Here is a 15,054-nt window from a genome sequence, read left to right as displayed (position 1 = left end):
TCCCGTCCGTAGACGACTCCGTGTCTTCAGCACTTGGAAACGTCCGTGCGTGTGCACACATTCGCGTTTCTTCGCTAGATGCTGCTGCATTGCATGCACACGTTGCACGTTCGGGTTATTTGGTCAGTGGAAAGGTTAGTTTAATAATTATTCCACGGCTCGGCTCCGCTCAGCGCTCTGCAGGCGAATAATCTACTGACCGATAGGAGGTACGTACATACTGTACGTGAGTGGTGCGAGATTTTTGGTTGAAAATGCGCGCGTCAAGAGAGCTCGGATTCGGCGATTAAACTTATCGCTGGGCAAACGCGTGTCAGGCGCGGCGAGACCGGACCGGCCCCTACTGCCGTTGCCGCCCGTGCATGGGCTGCAGGTGGCAGCCGCCATGCGGCCCTGGTGATTTCCCGGGAGGCAGCATGGCTGGTCTTGGTCGCGTCGTGTCATGTGTGCACGAGCACGGCTGCACACGCGCACGTTATGGTGGCATGGTGGGTCGGCAGTTCGCCACGGCCCACGGGTCTCTCGAACGGCGACGACTCGGGCCGAATTAGTTGCTGGTTCACTCCGGCCCACAAAAAAGGGCCCAACATATGGGCCTAATTCATTTGTTGGGCTGCGTCCAACTCGCGGTGGGCCGGAATAAGCACCTCGTGAATACGCCATCCGGACACGCAGCGCGTACGTGACTGCTGCAAGTGTTGCCGACTCGAAGAGTCGAAGTCGACTCTTATCGCCCCGAAGGCGGTCTCCACTCTCTACAGACAGCCGCCGCCGCCGGTGGTTCGCAAGCCGCCGCTACTCCACCAAGCCACACGGAGACGGAACCCAAATTCCAGCCCGACTCCTCCAGCCATCCAGCAGCCCAGGCGGCGAACCGAGGGCCCTTGAGCTCCCCTCCCGCATGGCGTCCCCGTGGTGCCTCTCGGCTCCAGCCGCCGCCCCGCCGGTGGCGGCTGCTCCCGGAGTCCCCGCGTCGGCCTCCGCCCTCGCGCGTGTGCCGGTTCCCGCCGGTAGGCGGCGCAGGTGGAGCGCGCTCGTGGTCTGCGCGGCGCCCGACGAGGAGAAGATTACCAAGCGGTCGCCCCTGGATTTCCCCATCGTAATTCTCTTAGCTCTTCAACTTACCTTCAGTTCATTTGATTTTAGTGGCTTGTCCTTGTGGGATTGGAGGCTTAATTTTTTGGGTCAGTTAAGCTGACCAAGAACCGGTTTAGGGATTGGGGTAGACAAAAGCGGTAGAAAAGATACATAGGTTGTGGTGTGGACTACTTCCTTATGCTTTAGCTTTCAGATGTGGTTTCGGCCTTCATCGATTTTTTTAGGGTTTTGCCATTTCGTATATGTCTGGCGAAGATACCCCTGCGAAAATGATAATTTTTATTTAAGCTTACTGATTTATTATGAATGTAATAATTTCATCTGTCCAAACATAAACTTGGACTTTCTGGGGATTGTTTTGCAGCTAGTAGCTTGTTGTGCTGATAGATATCTGGAGCTTCAAATTTATATTCGCTCCTAAATACTGACTGTACACTATTTGGCAGCTGCAGCTGCTGTGGACGCATGTATGCACTACTAATCTACAATATCTCTTAGTTTAGATTTGTGCAACAGCAGCTGCAGCTGCAACCTGGTAAGTGCAGCCGAGCACTGTGGCGCCTTCAGAATGTGTAGCTTCTATATATTCTTTTCTTTGTAATAGTCTTCCATTATCAAAGTGATAGAATGTTGTGACGAGCAGTCATGAGCTGTTTTTGGTGAACTCACTGCCTTAATTTTTTAAGGCCAAACTATGTAAATGGCTTCAACCATCCAGCCCTGTTCGCTTGAACTTGTTAGCTTGGCTTATCAGCCATGGAACAGTGTTTTTCTCTCAGTGTTTGGCTGATGGTTTCTGCGGTTGATAAGCCGGCTGAAGCTGATTGTGAGAGAATGTATTAAGGGCATACCCAGTGCAGAGAGCTCCCGCTCTGTACGGGTCTGGGGAAGGGTGTCAGTGGCAAGCCTTACCCTCGCCTGTGCAATGCGAGGAGACCGCGACTCGAACCCAGGACCTTCCGGTCATAGGCGGTAAGACTCTACCGCTTGCACCAGGCCCGCCCTTCGTGAGAGAATGTATTACATGTTGTGATATATGAAGATAGTGATCCTAGCATTTCTTGGTAATGGTTTTCTTTTATAACCAAAGTAGCGAACTAGCGATTGCAGATCTGTTGCAACTTTTTCAATGATTATTCTAGCCGTTGGTGTGGTCGTGTGGACGATCTGTCCATTGATGATCTGGGATTATTCAACAATGGCTAAACCTAAGCAATGGCAGCAGCAGAGCCAGATCGCCCTCTCTTGGAGGCTCTGATCAACAGTACTCTGCTTCTGCTTACCCCTCACAATCAGCTGGTCCTTAGTTATATCCCCCAATGGCTAGCTGTACACTAACAAACCTGCTAACTATTCTTACTCTCCATATCCAAACGTGTAGCAGCAGCTCCCCAAACAGATAACTATGGCCCAGAATCAGCCACTAGAGCTGGCGCCCTCTTCTTCTTCTTCCTCGCGTACTGCTTTCCAATGAAAGCGTCCACAACAAAACATGACTATAGTGATTTAGATATGTTCCATACACTTCTTTTCGCTTCAATATATTGACATCAAGATTAATTTCTAATGTTGTTTGAATGTTGCTAGGAATGGGAGAGACCAAAGCCTGGGAGGAGACCTGATATCTTCCCTAAGTTCAGTCCAATGAAGACACCATTACCGCATCCATTACCGGCTGATGATCCTCTAGATGACGATGAAGAAGAGGAAGAGGAAGAACAACTACCACCTCAGGAGGAGCCACAAGAGGATGATCCAGACAAGGAAGAACCTGAGGAAGATGACCCGGACAAGCCAACCGAGTAATTTTCAAATGGCTTGAGGTGTGGTAGATATAGACGGTGGGCAAAAATGTGCTACATCTTTGGTGCACGCAAGAGATCTCAGTTCTGTTTGAACTGTTTGTTCTGCCAGCTTATATAGGCTCTAGATGCGTAAGTTTGTTATGACCTCCTTTGAGCTTTTCTAAAGCTATGAAAGTTTTGTTTTACGAATTACAGATTACAGTGTGATATCTGTGATGACATGTATTCTCATTTTTTCTATCTTGGAAGTAAGTAGCTTGTACATTGCAACAAGACGACTGCAATTATGTTATTCCAAAACCTGTCTTCAGCGTTTTTGACATGGTTCTTAAAGTTAGTTTGTTTAGTTGCATCGTTGATTTGTGTCGGGTATGCATAAAATGAGTGATGCACCATTTTGCGCTTCTGAACTACGCCTTAATGAACATTTCAATTTTGACGGTACATGTTTACATTTGAGCCTGAAGACTGGAAGTACAGTAATCAATTTTGGACCGGTGCATGTTTCACATTTGAGCCTAAAGACTGATTTTCGATCATATCGTTTTGTATCATGTGCCTTTTACCTAAGTTCTTCATTATATTCTGCACGGTTATTCAAGTTTCTATGTGCCCTTCACATAAGTTATTCATTGTATTTTGCATGTCTATTCGAGTTTAAGAGAGAAACGATCATAAAGCGACAGTAAAAATTCGGTATACTCTATTTCCTTGTCAGTTTTGTAGTGTTCATGAGGGCTGAAGTTTAATACATACAGGAAACATACAAAATTTCTCTCCCATATGTAGGAGCAAACAGCATAAATAACGCTACTTTTGTTAAGCACACTGGGCCCTGAATGAAACACCAAGTCACACCCAACGTCTACTCCCAGTCGATCCCACTAGACATCAGCATCTACTTTCCTTTGATCTTGCAGTAGGCATACAATCCAGAGCCCAGAAACCCTAATCCCTGACCGATAACATTAAGCTGCATACGAAACTGGGGTTCAGTATCCACGGGAGGTTATACAAACATAAGTGGCGCATAAGAAACAAGCCCAAAAACTTACAAGATCAAAAGGAAGGCCACCAAATAGCACCCAACCAATTCCAACGGTGAAGAAATCCTGCAGAAACAGTGTAATATGAATATCACTACTCAAGAATGGTTTTTATGTTGGCCTATACGGTTGAGTGGAATGACTGGATGGCAGCTGTACCTTCAAGTTTCCACACATCGATTGTGTGAGTGCAGAATTCAGGATTGTGTTCCAGAAGATAGTGTAGTTCAGTAGAAATGCTAAGATGCACGAAAATAGCAGCACAGCCTACAAGTGAAATTTCATTATTAGTGACATTCATAACTTCAAATTATTGACATTACATGATATAATGGAATACTACTTGACATTACTCACTCTTTCGTTGTCTACCTGTTTTGAGTGTTAAATTAGTATGAAAAATAAACAAATTATCATGTAAAGTGACCTGAAGATCATCTACAGCAGCTATACTATGCACTAGTAATTGGACTGAATGAAAGAATTTTGAGGTTTCAAACTGGAGGCACTATCAATAGGTCATCGTAATAGTATTATGGATAATTGTTGGTAAATTAGAACATGATAAATGATATTAAAGGACTAGAGGGTGGTATTATCAAAATTATCAGCACCAGCAAAACTTGACTTGGGTGAGAGTGAGTGAGACTCTGTGACTACACACAAGGTAGTGCTCATGTGCTTCAGTAACATGTGCAATCCAAGCTAATTTCTAGACTTGACCGGATCTCAAAGATAGTGAAACAAACAGAACAATGTCTTGCAAACTCCAGCCGCAGCATGAGTCCAAGGGCTAACTGGCTAATTGACAGTACAAGCGCACCGATGAAGATAATTAACAAGACTCATGGTTTTTGAATTTCGTGCATCCACAAACAGTCTTTAAATGCCTACTAAAACTGACAAAAGCATGCACAAATTAACTTAACCATGAATCTAGTGTTACCATGAACCCAGGGGAATAAAGGTAGGGAAATTCCATGGTCCTCTTTAGGTCACCCTGAATATATGTCAAGAACAGTACTGAAGGTCCACAGACAAGTCCTGAAATCCAGGCAGACAGGTTATAAGATTGTAAGACATAAGAAGATTGATCTGAAGTTAAGAGCAATCAAATAGTGTTCGAGAAGAAAAAAGGGCAATCAAAATAATACCATTGCACCACATCAGGCCAAAGCTATTGAGGCCACTAGATTTTCCTAGGGGAGGAAAAAGAACATCTGGTCAGAAGGATTTTGTACGGCCAAAGAACATTATATGTTGGAAAGGAAACTGCTTTACCTATACGGTTGATAGTAGCAAGATAAACGGCTGTCGTAATGTTGGCCACAAAGACAATAGCATACCCACGAGCATCAAATGACAAGTCTCGAGCTCCAGCAACAAATGCACCAAATACAATCAAAGCCACACTGATAAAAAGCTTGGTTAACAACCAGATAGTGGAACATTATAGATTCAGAACAGTACCAAGTTTTGAAAATGTTCAGCATAACAAATGCTGTATCCAAAGAAAAAGGGTACAGGTACAGTAGTAGGTACAGAAACCTATTACTACTGGATGAAACAAATATAATCATATAATCAAAGGCTTATACAAAATCGATAATGTGTTCAAATACTTATGTTTGACACTGCCTAGGGCATAAATGCATTAAACGAAATGAAACTCTTAGAACTGTGTACTGGTAATAATGAGAAACAGCGAACAGAACAAATATCCATATATTTACCTGCCTATTATAGGTGGGGTGTGCTTCTGCTTTGCCAGGAAATACTCCATTGTCATTGTAAACACGACTGTTGTGCGCCGTAGAGTTGTATACATAGGGACGTTAACTCCACGGACCGATTCCATCGAAGCTAGCTTTTTACCAAAAAAAAAAAAAAGAACAGTAAACACCAGCGAGAATTCAACATGAACAGAAATGCATGTGCCTAATTATTGAACACATTAATCTTGTAAGGGAGTCAGCATACCATGTAGAGTAAATAAGACAAGGAAAGAGGGGTGGTGCGCAACAACAACCTAAACGGCACAAAGAATAGTGAATCAGAAGGCACTGATGGATCACTATTTGTGAAGGAGACGATCTTTAACCGTCTCAGAACATAAAGAAGGCACGTTGAGCACACCATCTGCACATGTTTGTTAAGTGTTAACAAAGAAAGGTGAAATACACAAATGATAGAATACAAATGTAAACCAAGAAGTTTAGCCAACAGACATCCAAAGGCAAAGGAAGGTTTTATAAAGCTATGTTCCATGAAAGCTACCGAAAGATTTGGGATCCACTATTTCCCAGGGATGATAAAAAGTGAAGTTTTTGCGGCACTTCAAGCAAGACTTGGAACATTATTGAAATAAGATTAAAGGCAGTATTTGTTGATATTTGGAACTATACCATGGGACAAAATTAAATATTTTCAATAACAAATTGATTACAAAAATATGTACGGTCACCCCCCAAGTATTTGTTGATATTTGAAAATGTAGATGTTGGGCTTGAATTTTACCAGCTCCTCCAATTTACCACCATAAATGAGGTTCCCACCAAGTCCTCAACAGATTACTATTAATCAGTTCAAATTAAAAATTTACACATTTCCTGGACAGGATTTGTTCTCCTGGTATCCAATGGAAAAACCAGTTACCAGTGGAAACTGAACCCTGGACTAGACTAATCACATAGACCCATACAACACTGAAAACTTGAAAGAAATTGTTTGCTAATAATTCAATGGAACACAGACATGTAACTTTCACGTACTCCATCCAGAAAAGTGCATGAACCATGCACGCCACAGATTTTCCCAGAACACATCCAGTACCTGAAGGAGCGTGATGACATTTGCACAAGGGAAATTATACGAAGACAGAGCTGCTTTGTTAAACATCACTAGCAACACTGCAAATTGAAAAGTATCAAAATTAGTACAACAAATGGGTTCTGAAAATGGAAAACAAAACAATAACAAATCATATCCCTGTGGCTAAAAAAGATGGCATCACAGAGTGAATCATCAAGGAACTCAAATGAATGTATGGGTATAAACTTGTAGCAGATTAACAGTGTGTACGATAATTTGAGGCACACAAGTATAACATGTGGAGACAACATAACTAAATATTGCATTGGCACACTGCACATGTTAAGGAGAATACAGAACAAACAAAACAATGATCAAGAAACCTTTTTTATTATTATTTTTCCTTGCTCAACCAGATGGTTGATGCAAATACACGATCTATCTAAATATTTAAAAGAAGCAACGGAGATAATCCAAAATTAAGGTGAAACGATTCAAGTAAAACTGACTACCATGCATTGTGCAGAACTCCTTCAACTGGTATTATCAGCAGAACACAAGTGAGTTCCAGTCCAATTTTAGTTATCAATGCAAAAGGGGGTATCATTAGTAAGTCCAACATAATCAGTCCAACTACAGTAACCCGTCCACAGTTCTCCAACCTCCAGTAAGCACATATAAATGGAAGCTGAGTTTAACTGTGCAATCCAAACCTCATTCATCACTTGACAATGACTCAAATCTTCCACACCAATTTTCCCCCCTAAAGTGAAAATGGTTTGCTCATTTTCCTCAGTGGGACCACCTTCCTTCGTTCCAATTTTGTCATGCAACTAATGATAAATGGGCAGGTTTCAGTTCAAAAGGCTAGCTAGCTAGATAGTTAGATGAGGACAATGATGTATCTATTCTATCAAATGGTTATTCTTATCCAATTGAACCATCATCCAAACAGGGAATTGAAGCAATTTACATCCTATCATCAGCACCAAACAATATATAGTACATGAGATAACAGGGAACCATCACTCTTCCTGACAGGCCCTCTGTCTGATCCAAATTCATACATATGCCACCTAGAAACCTTACTTTGTTATTAAATGGCGCATTGCTTTCTAAATCCTATTCCAACAGGGTTCTGTGGTCATGTTCCCCTACAAGTGTGCCCGAGCAATAAGCATAGGCCCACTCCAAACTCCAAAGGCAGATAAGGCAGCACAGTAGCCCCATTTGTAACGACCAGAATTCAGCTAACACTAGGACAGTATGTCACAGATTCGTCATGATGGGAAATTCAGTTATCTGTATGAAATAGCCAGTTCCTACTTACATATAGAATTTCATAAACATGTATGAAGTATGTACTTTGTACGTTGCGTATAACCCATAGGCAACAGAACTACGAAAATGGTCCCTCTTCCCAAAAGCTCGGTCGTGTTGGCAAAAGCCGAAAGACCAAAGCACGAGTCAACCATCCTGCACGAACTCCGAAATCACGTAGCTGAATTCAACAGAAAACGTGACGACTAGCACAAGCAACAAGTCAAACACGTGATGCAGGGGCTCTCGCGTCCCCAAATTCCCTGAACGCGACGAACGAAACAACCCACCCGATCCCGAACCGCGAGCAGTCCACGCGGCGGCGCGACCGCTGCAGAAACAAGCAAACCAAGCCGCCCGCCCGGGAGGGAGGGAGCGGATCGGGCGTAGCGCGTACCGGAGCATGCCATGTAGGAGAGCGCGGCGGCGGCACCGCGGCGGGTCGTGGCGGAGCCCTTGAACAGCGCGGCATCGTCGCCGCCTCCCCTTCCGCCGTTGCCCTTCCCGTCGTCCGCCGAGACCGGCAGCAGCGTGCCCCTCTCCCCGCCGCCCTTCGCCATCCCTCCGGCCGCCGGGATCTCCGCTCCCCGATCCGCCTCCTCGCCCCTCCTTCTCCGCCCGCCCGCCCGCGAGCACGCCGAGGCCGAGGACGAGGAGCAGCAGGCAGGAGGATATTTCTGTCCCCACCCACTTGGCCCTGGCCCCCCGATGCAGCACGCGGGTAACGGGTGCTCCTGCGGGGGTGCGCTGTCTGTCTCGTCCTCGCCTCGGCGATGCGGTCACCGGTCAGCGACCCCGGAAGCGGAAGCGGAAGCGGAAGCGGAAGCTTCTGCCCGACCGCGCCGGCGCCTGCCAGGCTTGGCCAGCGCGGCAGCCAGCCGCCTTTTATTGGAAGCGGACGGACGGGTGCGCGCTTTGGCAAGTTGCCGGTTGCCGCTCGGTGCCTGGCCTGCCTCGCGCGTCACGTTGCGACTCGCGACTTGCGTTGCTTCGCGGCGTTGGACCGTTGGTCACGTCGCGATCGCGTCGGGGTCACAGCATCGATCGAACTCGGCCAGTGGATCAGTGGACGATTGGGGATAGGGGATAGTACAGTGCAGCCGGGTAAGGCAATGTTCGGTTGTGGATCAATCCTGGCCTGGATTCAATCCCATTCCTCCCTAAAATACGTGTTCAGTTAGCCTATGAAACCCTGTATACCGGGTCTGTTTCGATTATACAGCCGCACCCCGCCTGCAAAGACCTGGTTATACGGCCGCAACCCACCAGGAATGAAACCACTACTCTGGAGTCATGGAACGAATCCCCCGGAGGCGAGCGTGACGGCTGCGGCGCTAGGTCCTCCCACGGCATCGGCACAAGATCTTGCATACCTGCGAATTGGAGGACTCGCGATGGTCAGTCTCGCTACACACGTACCCCTGGTTCAATCCCTCCTGGATTGGTTCCACTGCAACCGAACATGGCCTAAGTGTGCGATGTCACCACCGGGCACTCACGAGCCAGGGCCTGATTAAAGAAGCCAATCCTCGGCGAGGGGATGAGATCCAGCGATCCACCAGCCGGGATACGGTGGCGCTCGGTGTCGTTCATCCCATGGCGTACGTCCGATTCCGATCTGTCCAGCCCAGGGCTGCAGGTTCAACGGATCGAGGATCTAGATTGGCCATATGAATATATGATTCTTCGCGTCACTCATTTTTGGGAAGTACCTCATTACATACCATGTGCTACTTTTTTTCCACCTTACATAATTGCATATTGAGATTACGCATACAGCATGTCCGCCGTTGTTTCTTAAGGCTAAGCATAGAGCATAGAGGTGCATCCCGCGCCCTCGTTGATTATCTGCAAGCGCTTAGAAATATAAACACTAAAAAATTTTAAAGCGAAGTCGAGGTTTGGTTTCGCCGCTCAAGAAATTTTTTGGGATATTAAGATTTATTTTCGCCACACAATAAAACTTCAGTAAGATTGGAAGCAAAATCTTGAAGCACTCTAAAATCTTGAAGCAATAGTAAGATTTATTTTTTTCCACACAGGAGTTATTTGTTGCTTAAAATAAGCACTCCAAAATCTTGAAGCAATATCGAGGTTTAACATGGCCATACAAGAAATTTACTTGTTCTTGAAATTGTACTCTCTTCGTCCCGAAATAAATAATTTTCTATATATAAATTTTCAGCTCGTAAAAAACGTGCGTACCCTCATCTCCTTTCCTTTCCCGGAGCATATGTCCTAGATTTGGTAGTTATTGTTTGCATGATTAGCTCCGCGTTAGGAGTTAGTGTCTCATGTTTGTAGAATGTTATTTTTTAGAAAATTGAAAACTCAAAGTTATTTATGTTAGAATGGAGGGAGTAGTTGTTAAAACTCATAAAAGCTTCTAGGATGTGAAGATGCGTGAGATGGTTTGGGATGAATGGGGATAAGTGGGAGGTTGTTAAGGAGGATACTTCTAAGATATTGAACGCTAAAGTTAGCCCCTAACCAAATAGTAGGTTTTATCATTGCATTCCACTTACCTCAAAGCAACGTAGTCATAGGGTGAGATGTTGTCTAGTACAAATCATACTGAAATAATTTGGTTTTAAGAGATCAACCTGACTATGACTTCGAGAACTATGGTTAGGAAATGTGGCATGTCTATGTTCTACACTCAAGGATTTTGGGAATGATGATGCGTGCCGCTAGACGCTTCTTTTCACTCTAGTTTTTAGACCATGTGGACGTTTGTAATAAAAGGCAAATCATGTTATGTACCCTAAAAATAAGTTTGTGATGTAAAACTTTGTGATCAGGTGGATGAAGGAGCACATGATAGCAATATTTAGCCCTTCTATTTAGCATCCAAGGCTATTTTTTAGTCCTAGGGTCCAAGCCCCCCTCCCCTCTTAAAGGTGAGGTAGAGTACGCTAGAAAAAATATTAGGAGCTCATCATTATGTAACTAGTTTGTGGTTTTTCTATATTTTTACTTGAGCCATACACTATTATAGAAATAGTTATCCCCTATGACACTTTCACAGGCGGATTTATTAGAACCAGTGATGTTGCTTATCATCGCTGGTTCTCGTAATACAACCCAGCGGTGATCACCACCGATTTGTGTAACCAACGACGATGAAAATCATCACTGTCGATTCGTGTCACCAACTGACAGTGGTGATTGTCTCATATAACACCCTCGGTGTTATGCCCTAAACAAATTACTACGTGATAATGCATGTGATGGAATGAATAGATAGACTATTACAACCTAAAATGATCAATAAAAATGTTAACTGAGAAGCTATTACACAACTCATGTATATCAAGTAGGGTTTAACACCAATGTTTATTGAACAAAAATACTATAGAACATATATGTGGCACTTAACTAGAGTTAGAAGTATGAACTTTGTAGATGACAATGAAATATTTGGTGTAGAAAAATAACATTGCTAGCTAGTGTATCCAGTAGCTTAGAAATAGAACTTGAAATCAAAACTAGCTTAAAGACTTAGAAAATTCTTAAGTTTAAAAATAGTTTGACAGCACCGGGTTTGCGAATTTATTCCGAGAAATCTAGTTAAAGATTAGTACTATATTTTAGTTCTTAGGGGTAGCCTAATATGCTCTCTTGAGCATGGTGAAGGTGGCTTGGTTCCAAGATCATTCGTTTAGTTTTTATGGGTGCTTTAAAATTCATTCACGACACAGCCTCGCGGTAACCCCGTGCCGCCATGCTGGGTCGGTCGAGCCTGCCTGGGCTTGGCTGAGGCCGGCCACAGCGAGTCGTTGGCCCCGCCCCTGCTGTCCTGCCTCGCGCTACCGCCATTGGTGCCGCCACAGCCGCGCTACGCTGCTGTCGCCCCGCCGTCGCATCCGCACCCCCCTGCGGCTCTGCAGCGCTGTCCACCCTACCGGTGGCCCTACCGCTACTGCACGCGTGCTTGGTGTATCCGTGGCATCGGCACATGGCCGTACCTGTTGTCGCCTCACCCATAAAGGCGCAGTAGTCGCTCATGCCGTGTCGGTCATGAACGCGTGCACGCCTTGTCCGTAGCGCTAGCGCATGTGCGTCCTGATCACACCGCTCGCATCCCGCCAAGGCGAGGACGAGCTGTGCTCTGACCTACCCCCGCCCCTCTCTCTTCGTTGCTGTCATGGTAGACTGAGCCACGCCATTAAAACAAGCAAGGAAAAGTCACCGTCACCCAGCTGCCTAGCTACCCACCCCCACCCCGCCTTGAATGGCGCCCGGTTGAGCTTCAATTTTGAAGCTTTTTCCCGCCACCGTGCCGATAAGGCTGAGTCCGCCCATCACCAAGGGCAGCTTCCATCTGACCACCTCAGGCCAAATTAGCTGCACTGCTAGACTCGTCTCGAACCCCTCCTCGCCATGTGCACCAAAGCCATACCCCTACCGCTGTTCCAACGCTACTAACATGGACGTGTCCATCACGGCTCGTCGCCGAGCTCACCATGCATACACAGCCAGCCTTGCTCGGGGCGTCTTTGGCCAAACCATCGCCTCGACCAGGTCCTTGGTGAGTCACTGATGCTCACTCGCTAGCTCTACTGCTCCCTTAGCGTCGTGGCTCATCGGAACGTTGTTGTCACCACCGTAGGTTGCCCGCCAACGCGAAGAAGTCGCCCTACTTCGTCTCCAGTCTCTGAATCGCTGCCCATTGTTGCGCGTTGGCCCATAGGTGAGCATCAGTCCTCTAGATGGGTTGAGGGACTCCCCAGTTGGTTGGCGTAGTGGCCCAGTGCCGGTCAATGCCACGCCGATGAGCGCGGAGGCGTCGGGGACCTCTCCGATGCGAATACGGGTTAATACGAGGGCCTTCTTGCATAAACACTATCTGTAGAAATAGTGCGCATAGTCATCGTGTTAATAGAGGATAGCGCGGGGGTGTTTCTACAAAAGCACCAGCGCACGCGGGTTTCTCCGTCGTGGGCCAGCCTCGCGTGGGCCGCAAAAGCGGGCCGCTGCGTACGCGCGCACTGCGTCGCGTGGGCTACGCGGGAGATTATTTTTCCTTTTCTAGGAATATGTGAATGGTTTTCTAATTTAATTTCTGAACTAATCTTTAGTAATTAATATAAAATCATGTAGGTATCTAAAAATTGTGAAACAAATTTTATTAAGTTTCTAAAATTGTGATCTATCTGTTAGTGTATTTAGTTCATATATATACATGTTGACACCAGGAGCTATTAAATCGTTTGAAAGTGCTTCATATTATTAAAATGAATCATTGTAGGAATTTTCATGGTAAATTGGTGATAGCTTTGGTCCTGAAATTTTTATGGTAGCTTCATTGTATTATTATATGCTCACTGTAATTTTTGTAGCTTTAGAATAAACTAAGCATTAGGGTAGTTAAATGCTCTTTGTTTCAATATACATTAAATCATTAGTAGAAATAAAGATATATCCTTCATTTGTAAAGCTAGGTGTTTGTTAGTTGAACCCAACACTTTGCTTAGTAAAGATTATAGTTCGCTTAGTACTTTAGTAATTAGAGCTCGCTTAGTAGCTTAGTATGTGTATTCTTAGTTTAAGAGTTGTTGTTGTCTAAATGCTAAGTGTTGTATCATCATCGCATGTATGTAAAGAACGAGTTGGCGGAGATCGTGACCACCGGCGATCACGGGTTCGAGGAGATCATCGAGGAGTACGAGGAGGAGATTCTTATGCAGAATGTGGTCCCGGAGCCGCCACTGACTAACTCAGCTGACACCGCGCCTGTCCAAGGCACGCCCCGGTGCATAACCTCTATTTATATGTGTTGTGCATTTACGTTATAGGAATTTTATAGAAACCACATGCATAGATACACCTGTCCTAAGAGTCTTACTAGTGCAAGTTCGAGTAGATGCTATGCTTAGGTCATCAGTAGCGTGAGTAACCTAACGTTGCTCATAATAGGGGATTATTATTACTCTCAGAATAAAATGATGAAAGGAAAAATGGAGACAGGGCAGTGATATGGTATGGGTATTGGTGGGTGTTAATAGGTTGTGTCCCGCGGCCAATGGGGCTTCGCTTGGTTACACTGTTTTTCCTATTCATGTCGACTAAGGACCGTCCATTGCTGTGGATGGTAGTCAGGTCACAGACTTATTATCCTAAGCACGTACTTGCTTATGGGAGTCGAAAGGCTCGTTACACTCTTATCGTGGGTTCTGGCTCTTTCTAGACCGATTGATTGGAGACGGGGAAAGATGGAGGTCTAAGCACCATATTGAGATCGGGTCTCAAGTGTGGGGGCTTAGAGTCTAAATTTGGATGAGGACCTGGACCCCATGACAGGAGTGGAATGTGGTGATCTTGTTTGTACCCAGGATACAAATAGGGCGTGTGTTTCAAGGTACCCAACTGGGATACATTGGTCCATGAATCGCTGTTTTTGTGAGACGGTACAACTTGGCTATGGTCTAGGACCGTAGTAAGAACTGGAAGATGAAAGATGGTGAAATAGTTCTGATTGCTTAAGTCTTGCTTGAAAGTAGAACAGGTGCTTACCTAGAATGATTAGCTAATGAAGTAATCATGACTGCTAATAAAACTTGACTGTAAGGATGAACTATTAGTAATGTCTTCCGCAAACAAAAAGAAAACGGCAAATCCATATTGCCTATCATATCCTTAAGAATCGGTAAACTCTGGTATTGTAATAAATAATTTTCAAAAACTCTTGTTGTATGAAATGGACTAAGTATTATAAGCTCATACTCATTATTGGATTCTAGATATAAAACTTAGATTGTTTTGAGTTCTCCCTTGGGGTGTGCTTGATGGAACTATCCGGTGTAGCTAACTTTCAGGGGGCTTAGTGTCTAGTGAAAGACGAGCGCCTCCGAAAGCGGGATATTTATATCAAAGTTCTAATCTTGCAATAAGATTCATAACTTCTTAAAACAAAGTCGAATTAGACAAACTTTATATCAAAGTTCTAGATCTCGATTGAGATCTACAATTTT

At 45.0% G+C, this 15,054-nt stretch overlaps 3 protein-coding genes and 1 long non-coding RNA gene across 5 annotated transcripts in view; 2 read left to right on the top strand and 2 right to left on the bottom strand.

The window, feature by feature from the left end:
• Window positions 1-15,054, top strand: part of LOC136467289 (uncharacterized) — a 233,004-nt gene that overhangs the window by 14,536 nt on the left and 203,414 nt on the right. The gene's annotated exons all lie outside the window — the stretch shown is intronic.
• Window positions 1-15,054, bottom strand: part of LOC136467292 (uncharacterized) — a 218,258-nt gene that overhangs the window by 82,444 nt on the left and 120,760 nt on the right. The window lies entirely within an intron of this gene.
• On the top strand, window positions 699-3,248 carry LOC136463792 (uncharacterized). The gene is made up of 2 exons (XM_066462769.1): window positions 699-1,099; window positions 2,686-3,248. Exons 1-2 carry the CDS (start codon window positions 902-904, stop codon window positions 2,902-2,904), a joined length of 417 nt encoding a protein of 138 aa, XP_066318866.1. The 5' UTR covers window positions 699-901; the 3' UTR covers window positions 2,905-3,248.
• On the bottom strand, window positions 3,581-8,943 carry LOC136463790 (UDP-N-acetylglucosamine transporter UGNT1-like). 2 transcript variants are annotated; one of them, XM_066462767.1, is made up of 10 exons: window positions 8,478-8,943; window positions 6,782-6,858; window positions 5,930-6,088; window positions 5,683-5,816; window positions 5,231-5,361; window positions 5,104-5,148; window positions 4,896-4,993; window positions 4,109-4,216; window positions 3,959-4,015; window positions 3,581-3,876 (listed from the first exon to the last, which is right to left on the bottom strand). In XM_066462767.1, the coding sequence occupies exons 1-10, from the start codon at window positions 8,638-8,640 to the stop codon at window positions 3,802-3,804; spliced, it is 1,047 nt and encodes a 348-aa protein (XP_066318864.1). In that variant the 5' UTR covers window positions 8,641-8,943; the 3' UTR covers window positions 3,581-3,801. The 2 variants fall into 2 exon arrangements, with proteins under 2 accessions (XP_066318864.1, XP_066318865.1); XM_066462768.1 differs by having other exon boundaries at window positions 6,721-6,858; window positions 8,478-8,616.

This window comes from Miscanthus floridulus, chromosome 7 (genome assembly GCF_019320115.1).
Source record: "Miscanthus floridulus cultivar M001 chromosome 7, ASM1932011v1, whole genome shotgun sequence".
NCBI classification, from domain to species: Eukaryota; Viridiplantae; Streptophyta; class Magnoliopsida; order Poales; family Poaceae; genus Miscanthus; species Miscanthus floridulus.
This window is presented reverse-complemented; position numbering and strand designations above follow the sequence as displayed.

Coding starts and splice junctions, on each gene's coding strand:
- LOC136463792 (XM_066462769.1), top strand. CDS start 902: ATGGCGTCCCCGTGGTGCCTCTCGGCTCCAGCCGCCGCCCCGCCGGTG. Junction 1,100..2,685: donor CGCCCCTGGATTTCCCCATC/GTAATTCTCTTA, acceptor GAATGTTGCTAG/GAATGGGAGAGACCAAAGCC.
- LOC136463790 (XM_066462767.1), bottom strand. CDS start 8,640: ATGGCGAAGGGCGGCGGGGAGAGGGGCACGCTGCTGCCGGTCTCGGCG. Junction 4,994..5,103: donor TGGCCTGATGTGGTGCAATG/GTATTATTTTGA, acceptor CCTGGATTTCAG/GACTTGTCTGTGGACCTTCA. Junction 4,217..4,895: donor TTTATTCCCCTGGGTTCATG/GTAACACTAGAT, acceptor TTTCACTTGTAG/GCTGTGCTGCTATTTTCGTG.